Consider the following 24,745-nt stretch of genomic DNA (forward strand, 5'->3'; position numbering starts at 1 on the left):
AGAAAATATTTAATAAGCATCCAAGTACTGGGCATTGTACCAGACCCAAGGGCCTGGCATGTAGTAGGTACTTAGTAAAGTTTACAGAATAAGTGAAAAAAAAATCAGAAAGCTAGATTTTTACACAAGTCTGTTCTATTTTTAATGCACCACATATAGAGGATCATAAAAATATTTTTGATTATTGAATAAGTAAAAGAATTAATGAAATAAATAAATGTATGGCTCATAGGCAACTCCATGAGTAAGACCATAAGCTGCCCTGGCAGTGAGATGTCACATACATTCTATGGCCTGTGTCCTTTTCTAAGAAAAGGGCCAGTTTGAGGTCTCTGTGGCTCTGCTGAATGGCTGGTAATGGGGCTGTACAAAGAGTCAAAAGAGCCTGATGTGAGCCGCAGCTACTATTCAGGCAGTCTGTTTTCTCATTTGAGTTATCTCCCAAGGTTTCCATGATAAACTATATAAAAATAGGCCTTAAGATCTGGTTTCTGGTCCTAATTCCAACACCAGTTGGCTTAGTTTGAGAACCTTGGACTTGTCAGTCCACCTCAGAGAGAACTGGTTATATTGCCAGAAAAAACAGGGATAACATCCTTAATGGAGTAAACCTGATTGCAGAACAAAGGTAATTTATTATTGTAAGAACTCTGTTTCTGATAAGAACTAGTTTACCTAGCCCATGATCTTTAACAAGTCAATTGATTCTTCTTGGTTTAGTCTAAATATGTTGCTGGGTACAGCATAGTCTCTCCAATTTCTGCCTAATGTATTATGTTACTCTTTTAATTGTCTCCTCAATATTTTTATATTTCCCTCATTTCCATATTGCCCCACAGTATTTACCCTTTGGGATTCATCACCTAGCACTGAATGACTCTAAAGGCCTGTCTGTATGCAGGTTCTCTCTGCCATGATTTCTAGCTGCTGCAATTCCTTAGGCAAAATTAAAGTGGTGAATGTGTGACTAGCCTAAAATCCTATGCATATACTAGAAATATATTAGGAAATCTTCACTCTGTTTGTAAATTAAAGCCAGATGACAATACTGTTCTACATCTATTTGTAAGGAAGTTAACTATTTAAATTGTGATACCCAGTGCTGGCAAGATTTGGTGAGTCTTATATGACCTTATACATTGTTAGTAGCATTATATTTGGTAAACAGTTTTGGCAATATGCAATCTAAGCTCTCTCTTTTGGAAATTTATCTTAAACATATAATTCAAAAGAATGAAAAGGCTATGCGTGAAAATATATAGTCCAGGTTTATTTTCAAGACAGTAACGCAAGGATCAACCTAAAAGATCTAGTAACTGGAGAATAGCTACTCTATTTTTATAGAAACACATGACAGGATGTTATCTAATGATTAAAATGATAATTATAGAGGAGACACAGAAACAGAAAATATTCATTATATCTAGTAAGAAGATCAGAATACATGATTAGTATAAATTCATTAAATTGTGCAAAAATATGCACACAATAGGGGCTTATGTGGGATTAACAACAGAAAAACAAACAGCTGAGTTATTAGGGTAGTATCAGCATGAACAATTGTTTTGATTTTACATTTTTTAAAATATGGTTTTTACACTTTCAATGAAAAATATCTTTATAGGGGGTAATATGTCATCCATAATTCTACTTTGCTTCAAACTCAGCAATTAATTAAGCCCAATTCCAACAACATACATATGCACTTCTTCCTCTTCCTAGTCCATTTCTGCCCTGTATATTCTCTAACAAAATTCAACCTGGTCTGAGAAGCCATTTCTTCAACAAGGAGTCTTAGATGCTCAGTTGGAGAATGGAAATGGCTCAAGTAGTTTTTCTTTTCTATTCCTTGTTCTGCCTTTTGCTTGTCCTCCGTCTACTAGCTCTTTAATCTCAAATTTGTGGTCTAGGAAACGTGGCTGGAGGATGTGATCCTGAGGCCACTGGAAGTGTTGGTGGCTAGGGCTTCTCTGTATTGAAAGGTCCCTGGTAGGAAAGAAAGAAAGAAGTTTTTTAAGGGAAAAGAATGTCTTAAAGTGAAGGATGCTGTGCTCTCATGGAGTGGGCAAAAAGGGTGTCAAAGATGTTCCTTCTTCTACCTTTTTCACCCTAGTTACAGACCCTGTGGTATCTCTAAGTAAAATCTTTGTAAAAACAGGTGTTTAGGCTTTAAAATAATAAAAACTTTCAAAACATCTTGTTTTATGACAAGAATGGAAAGGAGAGTTGCAGACTTTTGCTTTATCTCTGAAAAAATTCTAAGGAGATATGTGACTAGACTGTGCTTTCTACAGATTTGGTCTTGCTTGGAGATGGGGCCCTGAACTAAATGATCTCTAAAATTACTTTCAGCTTAAGATCCTGGCATTTTGCTAGGAAATCTCCCACCAGAGAATACACCAAACTCACTCATTCCTGTAATTCAGAAATGCTCCATTCTGCTGCCCACCCAGAAGCTATAGCTCCCCCTCCATTCAGAGGCAAAGGAATCTTAAACTTCATTTAATGAATGAAGGGAAAGGACAAACAGATTACAAATTAATAAAGTGGCAAACTGCTCAGCCTTATAAATATCTCATCCCAGCTCTGTCATGACCTACATTTGTGAGTTTGGCAAGGCACTCTTTTGCTGCTGCTTCTTGAGCTCAGTTCCCTGTGCTGTGCAATGAAAGGTTTGGAACAGTTGCCTAGTAAGATTCCTCACATCCAGTGGGCTAGGAAGGACTGAGAAGGACTGTTAGGTCCAGCTCTAACTTGAAGACCTGAGTCGTTGCCCTCTGCCTCACTTTGAGAGATGAATGACATGGGATGCTCAAAGCACTCCGTTAGGCCTTGGGAAAAGCTTGTGTTCTTTCCCATCCAGTTGAAAACTGTTGTGTGTAATGCAATTAAATAGTCACCTTGTATTTAGTTTTAGATAAAGTCCCAAGTGTTGGTATGCATGGGCTCTGGTTTGAGTCAGTACCTGTTACAAAGCTTTGGCCATCCTCCTTTTCTTCTTCTTTCTTTCTCCTTTATCTCTTTTGGTTCAGAGGAGGACTCCTGGCCAGTCTGTGTGACTTTTACCATTTTTTCCCTAGTCTTTCCCCATTTGCTACCCATATCCTGGGCTGGCTCTTAAAGAGTGAGATTAAGTAATGAGGGCCCGAGGGAATTGAGGACTAATCTGTACTCATGAGGAAATAGAAATATTCTATTATCTGGACCCCTGGCATTCCTGCCACTGTTGCGATCTGGAGAAAGAGGAGGATATGGGGTGAATACGGAGCGCCTACAAACGATTCTGCTAGCCAGAGACCAGTGTGAGGCTTCCTCAGGTTTGACAAAACTTGATCCTCACTATACACTTGCACGCTCATATATTCCTACCCACACTCTCTCACATATATGCAAACAGGTAAGCCTTACTTCTAAAATCACAGGATTCTGTAGAGCATAAAGGATCACATGGATCATTTCATTACAATCTCCAACTTGATGCATGAGCCCCATACAGCATCTCCCGTAAGTGTCCATCCAGCCTCTGAACTTCTTCAGGAATTCTCCTCCATCAGTTGTGGTAAACCTGATTTAAAGTTTGCCTCCATCCTCCTCCAATTTTGACATTGTATCTATGTGACCATTTCTACAAACGCCTAAACAAGCTTTAGTATCTCTCATCTTACATACAAAACAAAACCAACAGTGAGAAGCAAAAACAAAGAATCCTCTGACTTCCCTTAAACTTACTGCTCCATTTTCTCAGTCTCCTTCATAGCAAAACTTCTCAATAAACATGTGTGGTTGTACTTTACACTTTTTCACTTGCCATCCTTTTTTCATCCTACTCTTGCTAGCTGAAACTTCTCTTGTCAATATCATCAACAACTTTGCAAAACAGATGTTGCAAAATCCAATGGTAACTTTTCTGTTTTCTTCTTATTTTAATTTTCAGGAACATTCAATACAGCTGACCTCTGTAGCATTCAAGGAGCTGACCTCCTGGTAGCATTCATTTTCCTTGGATTTTGTGACACAAAAATTTCCTGATTGTCTTTCTTGCTCAATGGCTGCTGCTCCCATTTCTCTTGGTGGATCATTCTCAACTTGAACTAGAAATGCTGGAGGGCTCCAGAGCTCATTCCCAGGACCTTCTCTTCACTTCATTTTCTTTATATGTTCTATGTCAATGCTCTATTTCCAAATACCACATATACCCCAAATATTAGCCCTGACCTCTCCTTAGAACTTCTAAGTAATATATACAGCTGGATTCTTGACATTCCACTTTGATATCTATTAAGTATGTTAAGCAGTTTAGTCAAAATGCAACTAACCAATCAGCCAAACTAACAAACAAAAATTAAATCCTTAATTTCCATCCTCCTAATGTGCATTTCCCTCAACCATGCTGATTTTAGCAAATGATGACACCATCGGCCCAGTTGTTCAAGTGAAAATCTAAGACCCACCAAGATCACTGCAGTGAGGTAGGACGAACAGGTAGAGAAAGCTTTGCTTCTGCTTGTGGTGGAACTGATGCTCAGAATGGTGCATAAGGCAGACACGGGAGAAGACGATGAGGAGGACAGTCCCAAGGCCATGTGCGACATAAGACCAGACAAGAATACTCTGCATGTTCTACTGTGGGAAGGCACCTGTCCTCAATGGTCACGATTACTTCTTCCCCTCTACAGATCCATAATTAAGCTCTATTTAACAGTGTTATATTCAAACCTTGCCACTTTCTGTGTTCTCATACTGAAGGAGTAGGAAACAAAATAACTTCCCTGATGCTGAAACTGTTTGTTCATTCATTCTGACTAAGAAATCCTGCAACTTGCTTTTTTCTCCCTTACTGCTTTTGTGCTAAACAACTCCCAAACTTTTCCCTTATGCTATCCCCTCCCTATACTTTCTTTACTAAGAATAGCTTTAACCTAGAGGCTATGCTCCAGGAAGGAGGTAATGGGCCAACAATTACAGAAGAATGGACAGGACAGACCCCACACCTACCCCCCCATCATCCCCCCAGTTCCTCCAGGGTGCCAGGAAAAATCATCGAGGTTAAGAGGCATGTAGCACCCTGTAAAGTGCCCTGACTGTTATCACCTTTTCTGTTCCATCCAGTTTTTCTATGAAACCTCAAGACCCCAACCCCAAGAGGGATTCATCGTCTCTAAGGCATTAGCCTACCGTGACTCCCCTTTGCCTGGCAAAGCAATAACGCTGTTCATTTTTCAGATTCTCCCAAAACTCTGCCTCCGAGTCTCAGTCTGGCTATCATGGTGTGGAGGCTGGTTTTGCAGCAACAATACCAGATCTAGCTAACTTATGCTAACCCAGAACTTGCCCAAGTTCACTTGCTCTGACCTGACACTAAGACATAAACTTAGCTTTAAGATCAGTGTTCAAAGTTGTCGGCTCAGTCAGCTGGCTCATTCTGGCCTTCTCTGCCTCATGGCTGACACTATTAATTACTTAAGGAAGACTGAGACTTTTTCTCCTATTGTTTCTTCACCCAGCAATCAAGCCCTTGTTAGATACTAAATCCAAATCAACCTGTGAATGTAATCAATGAGGCAATCAGTAGACAAGTTGGCAGAATTCATTGAGATCCAGTGACAAAGATGTTTAATTGGCCTGTACAATCTGCACTGAGAACTGCCAGGAAAGAGTTGGCTCAGTGTATTGTTTATATTTTTTATATTCTATATAACGTGATGTTTTGACATCTTAAAAAACTCTGGTTGAGGAGTGTCTGCCTCTTACCAGGGATAGCTAATTCTTAGAGATAGCAAAGGAATCAACCCGGAGAATGCCTTTAATATGCCAATTAATCAATTCAGAGTTATATCTCCTCTATATGGCCCTTACACCCTAGGAAACAATATTCCTCTGCCTTAATCATCCCAGAGCCAGGTACCAGGCAACTAGGGACACCTCTATAGCATAGAGCCTGTTGAAATTATTTAAACTAGCCAATGCCTTGCCTTTCCAAACTGTTTACACCCTGCCTTGCTTTGCCTTTCCAGTGAAAACCCCAGTAAAGGCTCCGGGCCATGCTCTCTCTCTCCCCTCTTCTGCCCCCTCACCAGTGCTGGTGCTTCCCCATGTGGCCCTGTGTAGCATGCCACGCCTACTGTTTCTGTGAGTATAACAGATTTTGTTTTCCTGAGCCTCTCCTATGTCTCTTCCTCTGGCTTGAGACATACCTGGGGTCAAGTCATCAAGTCCTAGTTGTGTTTCTTACCAATTGTATGATCTTTGGAGAGGTTTTAAGCCTTCCTTATCTCAATTTTCTGATCTATAAAATGGCATATAACAATACCGCTCTTACATAGTTTTAAGAGGTTATTTACATAACTTATCTGCAGTGCTCAGCATACACTGGTTATGGTTAAACTTATGTCTTATTCATTGCCTTAGTTTAATCGTTCAGTGTTCTCAAGGAAAGGAGAAGAGTTAATTCTGAGGGCAGGTCAGAATAGGTGAGTAAATAGAGAAAAACCAGATCAAGGAGGGATAGATAGAGATGGATGGAGGGAGGATGATCTCACCATAAGAGCAGAGTTGTAAGAAAGCTTAAAGACAAAGTATAGAGCCAGGGAGATACAGAGAGAAGGAGATGAAGAGAACTGGTAAGTGTCCCAGGAGATCAAGGCAGGCCTAGCTCTCCTCTCCCCCAGTGAAGAAAGCTGTCTAGGTGCTCTGACCTGTTAACTGAGTGTCTCAGTAAATCATGCAGAAAGAAAAGAGCTGTCTTCTCTGAGGAAAAACTTTTGTCTATTTACATGCCAGTATTAGAAAAAAGAAATACATTAGTGCATGTGCCAGGAGCCTTCCTGGCTAAGATTTCAAAATCCTTTTCTAAATTCTTATAGACTTGGGTTGCTCTGAATCCAAAGAAAAGTAAATAGAAATACAATTTTGAAAAGTTCTGATTCTCCGCATATAAATATTTGAACTACTCAGCTAATTTCAAAGCCAATTATGCAGTCGTTTTTCACTATTTTCTCCTATTGCTTTAAATATTTTCCCAAGGGTATTACTGCACAAATAAAGTCTTCTCACATCTAACCATTCAGAAGAGGACCTGGATTTAAAGAGCCAATGGATGGGCAGCTAAGCCTGCAAGCCCAGGATACAGCTGAATTAATTCCTTGAATTCCTTGGAGTTTTGCCAGAAGCAAATTTTTGAACTCATTACCATAGAAGTTTCCTTATATTCATGTATATATGTATTGACAAATACAGTCTTAATGTTTCCTTCAGCTTAACTAAACTTTAAACAGATTTCTTCCTGATTATAGGTCCCTGACCTACCTTTTTTGGGATGTTTGCTTTAAAACCTTGAAATTGTAAATTATTTCTCTGCTTTAAAAATGGATGTAAATCTTCTCCGAGCTTCTTGCCTGTCTTTCTCAAGGACCCGGGAACTATCTTTTTGAAATACAAACATTGAAGGAGATAGCATTCCTATCTATCAGTCTCTGTGGGAGGCTAGGAGCCTAATTTATATGGACAGTTAGTAAATTCAGATGGCCTAGTCAGAGAGGGAGAGAGAGAGAGAAACACGTGCAAATTCTGGAATAACTCAGTGAGCTTGACACATCCCATTGATCAACCATAAGGAACACACACACACGCAAACTCTACTGAGTCATGAGTAGCTAACATTTCCCCTGAATTAGGTTTATTTACGCATCCCATCACAGACAGACCAAGTTAACAGACATGTCTCAACAGGACATGTATCTGTCTGTATTATACAGGGCAGTTTCACTTCTCCCCTACCCCAAATCCTCGGTATTCCACCTATTCATCATTTCCCCTACCCCAACCCCAGGCAATCACTGATCTTTATATTGTCTCCACAGTTTTGCCTTTTCCAGAATGTCATACAGTTGGAATCAAAGTATATAGCCTTTCCAGATTGGCTCTGTTTACTTAATAATATGCATTTAAGGTTTCTTCTTAGATAAGAAGTCTTTTTATGACTTGATAGCGATTCCTCTTTAGCACTGAATAATATTCCATTGTTTGGATGTACCACAATATATTCATTCCCTTACTGAAGGACATCGTGGTTACTTCCAAATTTGGGGAATTATTAATAAAGATGCTATAAACAACAATGTGCCAGTTTCTGTGTGAACTTAAGTGTTTAACTCCCTTGAATAAATACCAAGGGGCATGATTACTGGATTATGGCAAGAGTATTTTTAGTTTTGTAAGAAATATCAAACTGCCTTCCAAAGTGACTATCCCATTTTACATTTACATTCCCACCAGCAGTGAATCAGAATTCCTGTTGCTCCACATCCCTACCAGTTTTTGGTGTTGTCAGTATTTTAGATTTTGCCAGTTCTAAAGGGTGTATGGTGGTTTCTCATTTATGTTTCAATTTGCATTTCCCTGATTACATATGTTACAGAACACCTTTTCATATGCTTACTTGCTATCTGTATATCTTCTTTGAAAGGTGTGCATTAAAGTATTTGGCCTATTTTTTAATTAGGATTTTTTAAATTGTTGAGTTATAGGGGTTCTTTGTATATTTTGGGTAACAGTCCTTTATCTGATGTGTCTTTTGCAAATATTTTCTCACAATCTGTGCCTTATCTTCTCATTCTCTTGACAATGTTCACAGAGCAGAAGTTTTTAATCTCAGTGAAGTCTGGCATATCAATTATTTCTCTCATTAATCATGTCTTTGGTGTTGTATCTAAAAAGTCATAGCCATACCCAAGGTCTTCTAGGTTTTCTCCTGTGTTAACTTCCAGGACTTTTATAGTCTGCATTTGATATTTAATTCTGTGATATATTTTGAGGTAATTTTGTTAAGGGTGTAAAGTCTGTGTTTAGATTCTTTTTTCTTTCACGTGTGGATGTCCAGCTGTTTTGGCACCATTTGTTGAAAAGACTATCTTTGCTCCATTCTACTGCCTTTGCTCCTTTGCAAAGATCAGTTACTATATATGTGTAGATTATTTCTGGGCTCTTTATTCTATTCCACTGATTTGTCTGTTCTTTCACCAATACCACACTGTCTTGATTACTGTAACTTTATTGTAAGTCTTGAAGTAGGGCAGTGTCAGTCTTCCAACTTTGTTCTTCTCCTTCAGTATCATGTTTGTTATTCTGGGTCTTTTGCCTTCTATGTCAACTTTAGAATCAGTCTGTCAATGTCTACAAAAATAACTTGCTGGAATTTTGATTGGGATTGCACTGAATCTACATATAAAGTTGGGAAGGACTGACATTTTGGCAGAATTGAATCTTCCTATCCATGAATATGGAATACCACTGCATTTATTTACTTCTCCTTTAATTGTGTTCATCTGAGTTTTGTCATTTTTCTCATACAGATCTTGTATATACATTTTGTTAGATTTATACCTAAGCATTTCATTGTTTGGTGTCAATGTAAAGGGTATATTTTTAATTTCAAACTCCAGTTGTTCATAGCTGATTTTTAGAAAAGCAACTGAGTTTTGCCTATTAACCTAGTATCCTGCAACTCTGATGTAAATGCCCATTAGTTCTAGGAGTATTTTTGTCAATTGTTTTGGATTTTCTACATAGATGGTCATGTCATCTATGAACAAAGACAATTTTATTTCTCCCTTCCCAATCTGTATACTTTTTATTTCTTTTTCTCGTCTTATTGTATTAGCTATAACTTCCAGTATGATATGGAAAAGGAATGGTGAGAGAAGACATTCTTGCCTCATGCCTGATCTTGGTGACAAAACTGAGTTTCTCATAATTATGATGCTAGCAGTATCTTTAACTTATCAGAGACTACCTATAAATAATATTGTACAACTTCATAAATAGTATTGGAACTATACAACACTACACTTTCATTCCCCCCTTTCTGTCTTATGTGCTATTGTTGTCATACATTTTAATTCTACACATATTACATGCCCCCAAATACACTGTTACTATATTTGCTTTAAGCAGTCAACTATGTTTTAAGAAGATTAATGAATAAGATAAATGCTTTTTATATTTATATGCATGTTTGCCATTTTGGCAAACTTTGTGTAGATCCAAATTTCCATATAGTATCATTGGTCACCTGCCTGAAGAATTTACTTTAACATCCTTGTAGTCAGTTCTACTAACATGAATTTTTTTCAGCTTTCCTCTGTTTGAAAAACTCTTTATTTCATTTTAAGGCACTGTCAAGTGTTCCCTTAAGGGAAGAAATATCCCCTTTTGAGAAACATTACACTAGAGCAGTAACCAAGAAAATAATTCAAAAAACATGTTGGGAAAATCAACAAAAGAAAAGAAGTGGAACATTAGAAAATACCTACCTAATAAAAAAGAAAGCAGTAAAGCAGAAACAAAGGAACAAAAAAGACATGAGATTTATAGAAAACAAATGGCTAAGTGACAGACTAAGTCTAACCATATTGATAGTTATATTAAATGTAAATTGATTTAAACAGTGTAATCAAAGCCTCATTTGGCCAGACTGGATTAAAAAATTAGGTGTAGCTATATGCTGTCTAAAAGGGAAACACCTTAGATTAAAGATACAAATAAAATGAAAATTAAAAGGTAGAGAAAGATGTATCTGCAAACAGTAACAATATGAAGACTAAAATGAAGTACTGATACATGCTACCAAAATGGATGAACCTCAAAAACATATACTAATGGAAATCACCCAATCAGAACAGCAAAAGGAAAAACGAATTTTTAAAAATGAGTATAGTTGAAGGGACCTCTGGGACAACATCAAGCATACTAACATTTGCACTATACGGGTATACTATATTCCCAGAAGGAGAAGAGAGAAAGAGGTAGAAAATATTTTTGATTAGCATATGGATGAAAACTTCCTGAACCTGAAAAAGGAAACAGACATCCAGGTACAGGAAGCACATAGAGTCCCAAACAAGATGAACCCAAACAGACTTACACCAGTTACACTTATTAATATCATAATGAAAATGGCAAAAGTTAAAGGGAGAATTTTAAAGGCAGCAGGAAGAGAAAAAAGGCAGCAAGAGGGGAAAAAAAGTCACATACAAAGGAATCCCTAGAACGCTATCACCTGGTTTTTCAGGAGAAACTTTGCATACTGCAGAAAGCAATCTATAAAAATTACCGTGACATTTTTCACATAATTAGAACACATAATCCTATAATTTGTATGGAACTACAAAAGACCCTGAGCACCAAAAAGCAACTTTGATTTAAAAAAATAAATAAATAAATAAAGCTGGAGGTTCCACGTTTCCTGACTTTGGAATGTACTACAAAGCTGCAGTAATCAAAACACTATGGGACTAGCACAGAACAGACACAAAGATCAATGGAACGGAACAGAGAGCCCAGAAATAAACTAATGCACTTATGGTCAACTAATCTATAACAGAGGAGGCAAGAATATACAATGGAGGAAAAAACAGTCTGTTCAATAAGTGGTGGTAGGAAAACTGAACAGCTACATGTAAATGAGTGAGAACATTTTATCACACCATATACAAAAATAAACTCAAAATATATTAAAGACCTATATGTAGGAATGGAAACTGTAAATCTCCTCAAAGAAAACACAGACAGTACACTCTTTGACATCAGTCTTGGCAGTAATTTTTTTTAATCTGTCTCCTCAGGCAAGGAAGACAAAAGCAAAAATAAATAAACAGGACCTAATAAAACTTAAAAGCTTTTTCACAGCAAAGGATACCAGCAATAAAATGAAAAGACAACCTATTAAATGGAAGATTTTTGCAAATGATATGTCTGATAAGGAGTTAATATCCAAAATATATAAAGAGCTTATCCAAAATACATAAAGAGCTTATAGAGCTCAATATCAAAAACACCAATCCTTTTTAAAAATGGACAAAAGATTTGAATCTGTCTTGCTTGAAATTATTGGGTCTTACTTGAGTCTTAATATTTTTATCTCCACCATAATGGATGACAGCTGCAGCTTCTTAGCCACTCAAGTTTCACTCCCAGTGAATGCAAAAATTTAGGTGATCACAGGTGGTAAGTACATGTTTTCCATTGAATACCATGGTGTATATATTCTTGTCAGAGAATGCAAATAGAAGATTTGCTGTCTTTTGCACCTTCTCCTATGTTAATTAATCAAAAAACTCCCACTGGGGGTCAAGTGAAGAACATAATTCAGTTCTTAGTGCCAATTTGAGTACCAGTGTGAACTCTTTGTTCCCAGACAACATAATTTGAATTTGCTTCACACTAATAAGGAAAAAGATGTTTTGCAAAATACCAGACTCAAGAAAGGGTCTGTGAAAATGGACTCTGGATTCAGACCTACTGGTTTGAAATGCCAGCTCCCCTTACCTGTAGGCAACATCTCTGGTTCTCACTTATTTATTTGTAAAATAGGAATAATAGTACTTAGTTCATACAAAGTTGTTGAGATAATTAAAGACTATACATATATATATATATAAATATATATATATAAACACTTAAGGTAAGGGTCTTTATTTAAAAGTCTGCTATTGTTATTTTGCTTGTTGAAAAACCAGGGAGGAAGCCCAGCTGGCATGGAACCACTGGAGACCTCAGTAGCAGCAGGGCTTGAGCTCTCTCCTGTGAGGAGGCAGGGGTAGAATGACTGGCCTTCTGTGGGTCACATGGTCTCCTTGTGGTGAGTGGGGACAGAGGGCATCATGGAGAGTTCCACTGGGCTACATAAAATAGGGAAGTGTTAATTTCCCAAAGCAAAAGTGGTGTGCAGTTACTGGAGGAAGGGTGAAAAGAAAGCATATTGGGTCAGCAAAAATAACAGATAGTTCTACAACATAAATATATAAATGATACCTTGGAAAATTATCTGACCCATTGCTCTTCCTCTGAAGAGGGCTGACTGTTAATCATTAATCATTCTATGAATAGAGCTTGCCTTCTTAAGCATGTATGAAGATGCTGACATATACGTATCTTTCAATAGCTTGCATGATGGTCAATCAAGACATAATTCCTTTTTTCTAAGAACACTACTTGCAAGCTGAGTTCAGACCAGTATCATATCAGTGAAGGGAAGTGATCCTCATTTTGTAATGCATGTAGTAGAACACTTCTTATAAACTTAAAACACTTAAAGTTAAAAACACTTCTAATAAAGATGTTTCTAAGAACGCTAAAAAAAAAATCTTAATTTCCAGTTATCATGTATCTTGTTACAGAATAGTTTAGCTTCTCTGTGGTCCTGTTTCTCTGGTCCACTATGTGAAAAAGTTAACATATCTTCTTAACATTCTTCCCAGAGCAACCCTCACCTCTTTGTTCTGCAGGCTGTAGATAAGAGGATTCAGCATGGGAGTGACCACACTGTACTGCAAGGAGAAGACCATCTCCAGGGGGGATCCGGAGGTTGGCAAGAGATAGCTGAGGAAGCCTGAGCCATAGAACAAGATCACAGTAGTGAGGTGGGAGGAGCAGGTGGAGAAGGCCTTGCTTCTGCCTGAGGTGGAGCTGATGCTCAGGATGGTGGAGACAATGCGGGCATAGGAGGAAACAATCATAATGAAGGTTCCAAAGAAATGCAAGACAGAAGAGCAGAGCAGGAGTGTGAAATTGGGGGAGGTATCAGAGCAAGACAGAGGGAAGAGAGAAGACAGCTCACAGCTGAAGTGGGGAATAGTTTGGTCCTCACAATAGTCTAAACTGGCAGCCAGGAGGATATTGATGAGAGCATCAACAAAGGCCAGGCTCCAGGAGCCCCACACCAGCCCAGCACAGAGCTGCTTGTTCATCAGCTGGCCACAGAGCAGAGGGCAGCTGATGGCTACGTAGCGGTCATAGGCCATCACAGCCAGCAGGCAGGCCTCAGTGGCCCCGGTGGCAAACACAAAGAAGGCCTGAGCCAGGCAGCTCTCTACAAAGATGGTTTTACTTTCAGAAAGCCGATTCTCCAGCATCTTGGGGACTGTGACAGATGAGTGGCAGAGGTCCAGGAAAGACAGTTGTCCCAAAAAGAAGTACATGGGTGTGTGCAGGTGAAAATCAGCCCTAATCATCAGCAGCATCACCAGGTTCCCCATCAGAGTCAGGAGGTGAATCACCAGAAAGAACATGAAGAGCACAGTCTGGGTCTGAGGGTCAGCAGAAAATCCAAGGAGGATGAACTCACTGAACATGCTGTGGTTTCCCATAGTGAGAAAAAGATTTACCCTGGGAATCCAAGAGAGACATTAAAACTTCTTTTGTGCCTCCTAATTACCCCACTGCCTTAGCCACCACAGTGGTGCTGGAAATCATGTTGACATATTCCTAAGCTAACTTCTTAATCATCATGATAGTAACTTTGGTATTGTTGCGTGGCACTCTACCACCCCTCTATCAGTTCCGTGTGTAATTTTGTGGACCCTTGTCTCATGCCTCCAGAGGTTTCTTTTATTCTTAAGATGGGTATTAATGCAAACAGAATTTTGGATACTCGGTGGAAACAGAGAAAATTTATTGATGTAGCAGAGTAAGAAGTTAACAGCAAAAGTATAGTCCTTAAGAAAGGGAAAAGGAATGAAATCCATACAAAGCACAGATGAAGTTTTGTCCATAGATAGGAGGAGGGGCCCTTTATCTTTTGTAAACAGAAGGGCAGGTAAAGAGAGGGGACCTGAGGCAGCTGGCTTGGTGGATTTTATGGCTGAAATACAAGAGATGTTTTGATAGCTGCAAAGTTTTTGAAGAATTGTGAGATGAGATCATGAAAAGAGTTTATCTAACTGTCTGTCTGTCTACCTATCTGTCTATTTATCTATCTACTTACCTACCTACCTACCTCTGTGTGTGTGTGTGTGTGTGTGGTATGTGTTTTTAATGAGGTGGCGGTGAGGGATTTTGATGAACAAAGAATACAAAACTCAGGCAAATCAAGTGGAAGACTAATTTACTAAAGAAACACAGTAGGATTAACTGGTGATATATTCACCCATTTGAAATTCTGAGGCTAATTTGAACAAGTGTGTGATTGTCTCAGTAATATTTAGCTGCTTAAGCACATGTGTAGAGCAGACATATTTGGTTTTAAATGGGGTTTGATTTTTTTCCAGGCATATGCAGTGACAAAGAAAAAAAAAAGAGATAAGGAAGTAAAGCATGCTTACAAAGTGAATGAATCACAGAAACAAGGGTGGCAAGGAATTAAATGGGAGGCAGTGTGATGCAGAGGATTATGGCTAGGGCAAAAGCCATAAAGTCACTGGTTTGGGTTTGAGGTATTGCTTCTCTAGGGACACTAGTGGAAGCCGGTTGTAAGATTTGGAGATAGTGGTTAGATAGAGGGATGCTTGATATTCAGATGTGGGGCTGGTCAAAGGGAATTAGGGTCTCTCTTCCCTTGACTACTGCTAACCAAGCACTGAATGACTAAGTTCAATTACCTGTCTGAATAACCAGTAGCATCAGGTGGTGGCAATAACACTTTGAGACCCAATGACAAATTATTCACATCCAGGGAAAATTATTCAGCTTGTGCACCTAGTGTTGAGAATCTTGCATTAGGGCAGAACTGGGACGAATTCTATTGAAAATTAATATTTGTAGTGAAATACGTTTACAATAAGGATAAATTATGTATATTATTTTTCTAATATATGCATATTTATTTCCAGTTTTGAGAGGAAGAAAATATGAAAATTATGGCTAAAATTTTCAAGTTTCACTCATTAATTTAGATCTGATTAGTGTCCACTTGGGCACCTAGTGCTCAGATCACCACATCATCTCCAGAGGATACAGCAAAGCAGCTCATAAAGAATCAAAATGTGAAATCCTTTATGTTGTATAAAAGGCCCACATTACCCAGGGTGTGGATGGAAGGGGTTGCCATGTCTCTGAGACATAATCTCAGGGCAATACAAAGAAAAACCCCTTTTCCTATCTCCCACCTCCAAATATATCCCTACTTACTAACTCAAAAGATTCAATGGAATTATGGGAAGAATTTTATCCTTTCAAGAAGGCAAAAGATGGGATAAGCTTGCATAGTGTATTTGCACACGTATAGCACAGTGACAGGAAGAAAAGCTGCTGTCCAGGGGCTTGAATTCCACAGAAGTGGAGCATCAGATTTCTTTTTAGGGAATTTGTGGAGTGTTAGAGGGATTCCCTCAAAATAAGTAAATAAATAAAATAATAAAAACGAGTCTTTTTTATTGTGGCTGATGTCTAAAGTGTCACCATTAGGGATTTCTTTCTTCTGCTGTTACTAAACATAAAATGTCAACAACTTTGGAAAGTACGACATAGTAGTTTTGTTGCCAGATATTAAACATTATTAGATGGAGGGAGTTTGCTGGATCCTGTCCAAAGGAAACACAACTAAGGATTAGTCACTGCAGAATGACATGTGACTTTATCTCATAATGCTGATCAGAAAGTATTAGCAGAGAACATTAATAAGTGTAGGAATGAGTAGGAAGCAAGAGGAGAAAGCGGTCCAGCATATTTTTTGGAATACATAAAATATTCTTCTAAATCCGGCATATTATTGATCTGGGAAGATAGGCCTGATCATAAAGGAGATTAAAGCCCTGGGTTTATGAAGAGGCACCTGGTATGAAATAAAAAATACTAAAGCCAGAGCTAAGCAGGTATTGGAGATAGCCATAACCTATTTTATGTTTTTGCTCAGATTGTACCTTGATCCTGTCCTCCATGTCCCAGGGCTAGGCCATCTTAAGATTATTTTAATTTCAGATAAAGCAACTCCCTGAAGCTCATAAGACTGCGATTGATTGATGAGGAGACAGTTTAAGGCATGAAGAGTGGAAAATACACCCCTAATTTCCTACCATATCCCTACCTGGGTTGCTCACAGATGGTGGACTCAGTTTCTCTAAGATAAACAGGATTTATGCCTGAGGTTCAGTAAGTGTAGCAGAATGTTGCCAACACCCTGCAATTTAGAGACAGGTATATGTATGATATAACCCAATTATGTCACTTACTGTCTAACTTTTGTGATATTGTTTGATCTTTTAAATTATAATTTTTCCATATGTAAACTGAGTAAACTTGGGGGAAACAACATATCTTACATTTGGAAAGGTTGAATTAGCTTATACACAAAGAGCTGGAAATAGGATTTCTGATATATTGTAATTGTTGAATCAGAAAGAGGAAGAAGAAGGGTATTTCAGAGGAGTCGACCAACGCATGTCAGGGAAGAGATAATCTGAAGCCGTATTGCAGAAGAGCTGTCCCTAGACCTGGAGACAGAGTTCAAACAGGAGAAAAGTGAGGAGATGGGAGACCTCAAAGGGAAGCTAAGTCTCTTAGGAAGCAAGAAGAGAGGAAGGGAGTGAAGGGAAGAAGGAAGTACCTCTAGGAGTAGGTTAGGCAGGGACAAATCATCAGAGGATTCAGAACATGTTCATGCTCATGGCTCCTCCTAGTAGAGACAATATCCTAAGCTTTGAGTCAATAGGTAAGGAGATCGAGGATCAAGTGATATTCATTTTTTAAAAGTTGTACAATAACTTCCCAACTCTGAGAATAGACATAGTTTTCTGTCTAGGAGGCTGAGAGAGGGGGGGGAAAAAAGGAAATACATTAGCTCACATTCCAAAAAGCTTGTCACTTACAGAGAAAGTGTTCAGAATCTTATTTGTACTCTTATCCTGTTATGGTTTTGAAGAAAAGAAGGAGAAATATCTTGGAAATTTTAAGTTCTTGACAGGTTGTATTAATTTCTCTCATGTATCTCATACTATCTGTTTAACTTTGACTTTCTGAGTCAGCGAGTACACGACCATTAGTTCACACCTTTTCCTCTATGACTCTAAATATTTTGCTGATAGCATTATCTTAACAAAGGATTCTGATGTCTAGCCAATCAAAAGAGCAGTTAGTTTAGGTTGAACTAAGGAACCCAGAGGACAGCTCAACAATCTATATTCCTAGGAGTTACAGCTTGAAGTTCGTCTGGACTCGTTTGCTAAGAAGCTTGAACTTTTAAAAAGACATATGGGACTTTCTCATGTGTGACTTTTGCAGCTTGCCAACTGAAGCAATCAATTTGAACTCCTAGATGAGCTTTCTTGCTAGTCCGCTGGGAACTGAAGAGAGGCAGGGTAGGAGAAGTGAATTTGGAACCTGTGAAAAAAAACCAGCATTTTCCCTTAGGAACATACAGGCCATATGGACCCTCAGAGAATTCACTTGGGATCTGAAACCAGACTCACAGCTAACCTCCAGATTATCTTCTTATATGTGTGTGAGAAATTCAGCTGGATTTAACATTAATCAGTATTAATATTAACCAAGTGAAGTAATTTTTTAAATTAGTATCTTATACAAGAAATAGATGGTCATGAAGAAGTGTCCAAGCAGAACAGAAGTTTCAGTAGCTTTCCTGTGATATCTCCCGTTCTTACCTGACCTCATAGATCAGGGAGCCAGTAGGAAAGAAGTTTCCAGTTGTTAAAGACACCTGGTCTAACCATCGCAGTCACTGGGAACATATTCATAGGAATCAGAATGGTGCTGGCCCTATGAAATACAGGAACAGCAGCGACATCTTTTGATGCCAAGGAATTACTGTTATCTCAAGGACTAATATTAAGTAAATGTCAAGAGGTTTTCATAATTTACTTTTCATAAGTGGTTACCTGGGTAAATGGTCCCATGTCACTTTAGTAAGGCTGGAAGGAAGGTTCAAAATATTTACATGTGTGCATCTGTGTTAAATTATTCATTGTGACATAACTTATCAAAGCAAAAACTTGAAAACACCACAGATCCCCATAAGTAGATGACTAGTTAAACACAGTATTGGACACTCACATGATGGAGCATTTTTAAGCTGTAGAAAGGAAGGGTATTGCTATGGAGTGATATCTGGGACACACTGTCAAGAAAGCAAAATGTAAGGTTGTCTAAATACTATGCTAACTTCTGAGTAGCAAGCACACACCCATGGGCATACAATACACACACAAATTTGTTTAATTTTCAAAACAGAAACATTAGAAGTATAAAATTTAAAAATGATTACGTATAAGACGATGGAGGAAACAAACAGGGTAGGGGGAACAAGAATGAAAGCGACACTGCTTTGAGCGCACTTTGTTACTAGTATGGACTTCTGAGTAAAACTTCTGAGTTTTACAAAATAAAAAAGATTACATTTAAACATCCTAAAATTAAAAACAAACTAAAACAAATGAGCCTAGTTGTATATCAAAGTAGTGCTATAACCACAATAGAAAAGAATTATTTCACCTGACCTTAGATTATAGGATTTTAACTGGACTGCCCCAGTGAGGTATTTCACTCAGTAGTCTTATTGTCAGTAATAATACTGGTATTGTTTTTGAAACTACTAGACATATATTTGAAAGATAAAACAAATACTATGCTAATATTGTTAGGAACATATATTTCAGCATCAGACAAAGTGAGACAACATAAAATCAAAGAAGTAAGAGTTTTTGCAATCTTAAACTTGAGTTTGAAATATTCATGAACTTGTTACATTTTTTTCTCTTTAAAAGGCTCTGTCCATTGAAAAAGCCTAGAAGTAATGATACAGTAGTAGTGATCATCTATGGTGCCCTGAATTTGGTTTCTATATGCCATTAAAGGAACCAGGATTCCTTAGAAAAATGGCTGATTACAGGTTCAGGACATGAAGTGCACATAATAAATCTGTGATTTTTTTTTTTTTTGGTCCCAGAAAGTAAGAAATGCATCATCAGGAGGACATAGCAACATCCCACAGGCCAAAAATGGAGTATTATAATACCAAGTAATGACTGAAATTGATTAAAACACATTGAATATATAAAAAGACACAATTTAATTACAATGGACAATAAATCATTCAGTTAATCAATTGATAAAAGGATAGAAAGAAAAAGTTCATTGAACATCAATGGAGGTTGCACTGAAAATTTACAATTAAAAGGAGAGAAATAAAGTAGTTGTTACAACTTCTAGTATGAATTACACTCCAGAGTAACCAAAGAAACCCTAATGGATACAAGGACATACTTCTATTAGATGAATTCCAGCTAATAAATGCAGAAGGAATAATAAAATTAGAAGATTACCATTTTGAAACTTCTAACAAAATAACTGCTCAGGCAATGGTCGTAAGTGGTTATAAATATCTCCAAGTAAAAAAAGAATGGGAAACTTTACAATCAAGAGATGTGATTATCATCACCTGAAACCACTGATCCATCTTGTCATCAAAATAAATAGAATAACCAACTTCATATTTCTCCTGATGTAAGGCAACATGAAGCACACAACTCCACTTATGCAAATTTTAAGAGAGGACTCAAGTCTTAAGACAAAATGTGGGATAGGACGAGGTAAGTAACAAGAAAGAAAACTGGGTAAATCCAGAATGTAGACACTCCACAGGAAAACTGTACAGATTTCTTCAACAACACAGCAGTCACAGTTTTCAAATCTGCTCAGAAACTGTGAAGACTCCTGCCTCGGCTGTGAAGTAAGCTTGCTGTAGCATACATGACAGCCCTAGTTCTCCTCTTTGGTAGGATCTCCCGAATCCATCACCTTCTCCAGCATCTGGCTCTGCTCTCAGGAATACTCCTTGTCTATTATCCTGCCTGGCAACACCTGAGATGAGCAGTGGTGAGAATGTCCTTCTTAGCAGCTGCATAGCTCTCATGCTGCCTGCTTTTTACTGGTGCCTGGTGCTTCAGTACCTGGAATTTTCTTTAAGGATTAATGTAACACTGGCTTTTATAAGGTAAGCTGCCACTCCCTCTGTAGGTAATCATAGCTCTAAATCTTGAATAGACTTGATTTTTAAGTCTAAAGATCCTATTGTCTTAATTTTACTTAGCAAGCACGGTCTGCATCACCTCTCCCACTCTCCACCCTCCCCCCTTAGCTGGGCTACCTTGAAGCTATCTGAATCAAAGGGCTTAAGTGAGAAAGTTACACTTAAAACCTCGTTTTGCCAGTAGGTTTCTGTCTTTTAGTGTGGAAGGAATTTAGTCTTATCTCCGATTATGACCATTGGATCAAAACCAAATGCTTATAACTGTATCAGTTTCAAGTACAGGACTTATCTCTCATAGGACTTTGCTGAAATTGGCAGAAGGCCATCAACACCCACCGATACCTTTTATTTTTACTAACAACTCTTCTAATGTTATGTCATCAGTCAGCATTGGTGACTACCATGTACACTATGCATCCATCTGGGTTCAGCTGCCATCACAGAAAGAAATCTGATAGCGGAATCGGTGCTTACAAAAATCATTAAGAAGGGCTGGAGGAGCAGAGACCAGGATGATCTCCTAGTTAAGAATGCACCCAGTCCCTAGGACCACTCCTTTGCCGTAACAGGGAAAGCTGCTGCCACTGGTGCGGACAGCCAAGGAATCAGGCAAGTTCTACTGTTTCGTTGACTGTAGTCATGCCATGCAGTAGGAGAGTCATGCCACTTTCAACCCAGATAAAAGCTGTCTCTACTATCATAGAAGATGCTAAATCAGGAAGACTTCACCACGGTTACCCACTGCAGAGTCTTGCCACCTCAGCCATGATATAGGTCAGCAAGATGAATGCCCTACATCTTGCCTCTCTCCTCCTAGGATATTTCAATGAATGTGTCCGACTGAAACCCCCCAAAATCTTCTTGAAACCTAGATCCAACAAAGTTTGCAAATACAATTTTTACCTTCTAGTTTCTGGACACTAGAACAGGACTGGAAGGCATGTAAACAAATGCATTCCACAGTATCTACTACACTGGATACAACAGTAATTACATAAAATTTGCCAGCTTTTCACTGTACTAACAGTAAGAACCTATAAACAAAATTAAGAAAACATTCCATTTACAATAGTGACAGAAACTTTAAAAACATATGGGGTACATTTAATAAGGATGGCATGAATGCCCATGAAATTTTATTTAGGGATATAAATGATGTCTAACAGATTGAAAGAAATATTCTTATTGTGAAAGTATTCTTATTGGGATGACGCAACATCATTAAAAATGTCTACTATCTCCAAACCAGTTTTTAAATGTAAGGCAATTTAAATTGTAATCCCAAAGAAGGACTTTTTTGAAGTTAAATAAAGGCTATGAAAGTTTATATAAAATAATGAGAAGGAATAATGGTGGGGGGGGGGGGGTGTTGAGGCATCTCATCTTGCCAAACACCAAATATTTAATAAAAAGATAAACATTGATTTAAAATTTTAAAAACCATAAACTTATCTGAGATTTTAATGTGTGATTCAGCTGCCATTTTAATTCAGTTAGAAAAGAACAGCTTATTTATTAAATGTTGCTGCCACAGTTGTTATCCATCATAGCTTTATGTAGTTAGACATATATTTCACACCATGTAAGTATAAACATGAATTCCAAATAATTATAGACTTAAATGTCAAAAGTCTTAGAACTAAGTCTTAGAAAGTATATCTAGGAAACTATTTTTAAATTCAAAGGTGAAATAGAGCTTTACCACAAAGGGTAAAGAGATTTAATGTTTGAAGAAAATAAATCATGTATGAATATATAAAGACTAAAAGCTTTTGCCTGGCAAAAGACACCATAAACAAAGACAAGAACAAACAGCAGAGCTAAAAAAAAAAAAAAAAAAAAAAAGAAAACCTGCTGCATAGAATACAAATGGTCAATATATCTGAAATGCGAAATGCTCTAAAAATACTGATTAAAAACAGCAAACAAGGCTAAAGAAAAATGGGCTGTGGATACGATCTTCACAAAAGATCAAATGCAAGGACCAACTAATACGTGAAAAGATGTTAATAGTGCCTAGTGCCTAGGGCAGAGGAATGCAAACTGAAATAAAAATGAAAGAGCACTGTGTAATGAACTATAACACCGCAGGCTCAGCAGGGTTAAAGGGCACTCCCTGCTGGTGGAGATGTGAAGCACTATAGCGTAGCGTACCTGGAAAATAACTGAGTGACATCAGTTACAATTAGAAATACACGTACACTTTACAATTCTATTTCTGGGAATCAATCCCAAAGAAATAAAAACATTTAAATTTCATGTTATACACTCAAAAATGTTTACTGCAGCATTTTTGCAGTGGTTCAAAAATGGAAGCAAGTGAGCCTATATGTAGAGGAATAGTTTAAGAAACTACGGCACATTCACAGGATGGAATTTTATGCTGACACACACACAAAAATGAATTAGAGCCATGCCATTATAAATTATTAATGAATCAAAAGCAAACAGAAGAAAAATGTGTATATTATATACAGTTTTTAAATAAACACAGATGGAAAACTTCTATATGTATATATATACGCATATGTGTACAGAAGCTTGAGCATGAATATTTAAGCGCAGAGAAAGCTAAGAAAGATATGTATTCTGTGATTAACATGGGTTACTTTGGGTGGAGAACAAGCAGGAGAAGATGTGGAAAGGATCGCAAGCCAAAAAAAAAAAAAAACCCACCAACAAATAGACGGTATGATATGATCTCCCTCAGGTGTTTATGTAAAATGATGTCTAAATAAATATAGATATGCAAAAATGGTTCCAAAAAACGACACTACACAGAAATTAAATTTATTCTCCTTAGTTAAGAAAAAAATAAAATTTACTCCCAGGAACATTCTCTAGATTATTGGAGATAAATATTCATCTGTTACCATTTTTTTTCAACATGGAGTTCTTTCCTTTCCCAATTCCAATCTCATCTTTCAGGCCATGTTGGTTTTGAACCCTGGAACTCAACAGAGCACCATGGAAGAATATAGGATACAAGGAGTAACTAGCTTGCTTCCATTAGGGAGTCACAGTATGCTGAAGCAAGGGAAACATGGTAGTTTTAGAGAAGCTGGAGGTTCATGGTTCTCCAGGTCCTCTAAATTCTCCATGATGTCACTTTTCCACTGTTCCACGATGCTGAGATGTTATTCCCTGGTCAACATCCATTTCTCCCATAAGCAACCTGCTGTGATAGTGAAGTCACTGAATCAGTCTCTGAGTTAGTTTTGAATTGTCTCTGCTCTAGATCTATTAAATGACAGATATTCCTTCAGCATAGAGAAAGAAAGTCCCTGATGTTCAATCTGTACCTTAAGGTCAAAAATCAAGAAATGTTTTTTGATGTATGAGCTGTTTATATATGTCAAATATTAATTTCCTGTCGGTCATTTCATCAGCCAAGTACTTCTCCCAACAGCCTGATGAAAAAAAAAATGGGCAGAAGAACTGAAGAGACATTCTTCTAAAGAGGAAATGCAGATGGCCAACAGGCGCAGGAAAAGATGCTCGACATTGCTAATCATCAGGGAAATGCAAATCAAGACCACAATGAAATATCACATCACACCTATTAGAATGGCTATCATCAAAAAGAACACAAATAACAAATGTTGACAGGGATGTGGAAAAAGGGGAACCCTTACACTGTTGGTGGGAATGTAAATTGGTGCAGCCACTATGGAAAACAGTATGGTGGTTTCTCAAAAAACTAAAAATGGAAATACCATATGACTCAGCAATTCCACCCCTGGGTATACACTCAAAAATCAAAAAACACTAATTTGAACAGCTATATTTACCCCAATGTTCACAGCAGCATTATTTACAATAGCCAAGATATGGAAGCAACCTAAATGTTCACCAACAGATGAATAGAAAAAACAAGATGTGGTATAAAGATGTGGTATTAAATATATACATATATATTCACACACACACACACACACAATGGAATACTACTCAGCCATAAAATAGAAAGAAATTTTGCCATATGCAGCA

General features: G+C 37.7%; 2 protein-coding genes across 2 annotated transcripts in view; both read right to left on the reverse strand.

Annotated features, from left to right (window-relative positions):
• Positions 1–24,745, reverse strand: part of ZNF641 (zinc finger protein 641) — a 104,982-nt gene that overhangs the window by 38,365 nt on the left and 41,872 nt on the right. The window lies entirely within an intron of this gene.
• LOC105103827 (olfactory receptor 8S1) lies at positions 13,215–14,144 on the reverse strand. The gene has a single exon (XM_010997494.3). The coding sequence runs from the start codon at positions 14,142–14,144 to the stop codon at positions 13,215–13,217; it is 930 nt and encodes a 309-aa protein (XP_010995796.2).

The sequence above is a fragment of the Camelus dromedarius genome, chromosome 11, assembly GCF_036321535.1.
Source record: "Camelus dromedarius isolate mCamDro1 chromosome 11, mCamDro1.pat, whole genome shotgun sequence".
Taxonomy (NCBI): Eukaryota; Metazoa; Chordata; class Mammalia; order Artiodactyla; family Camelidae; genus Camelus; species Camelus dromedarius.

What these genes read in the sequence shown, in the direction of transcription:
- LOC105103827 (XM_010997494.3), bottom strand. Translation starts at nt 14,144, where the DNA reads ATGGGAAACCACAGCATGTTCAGTGAGTTCATCCTCCTTGGATTTTCT.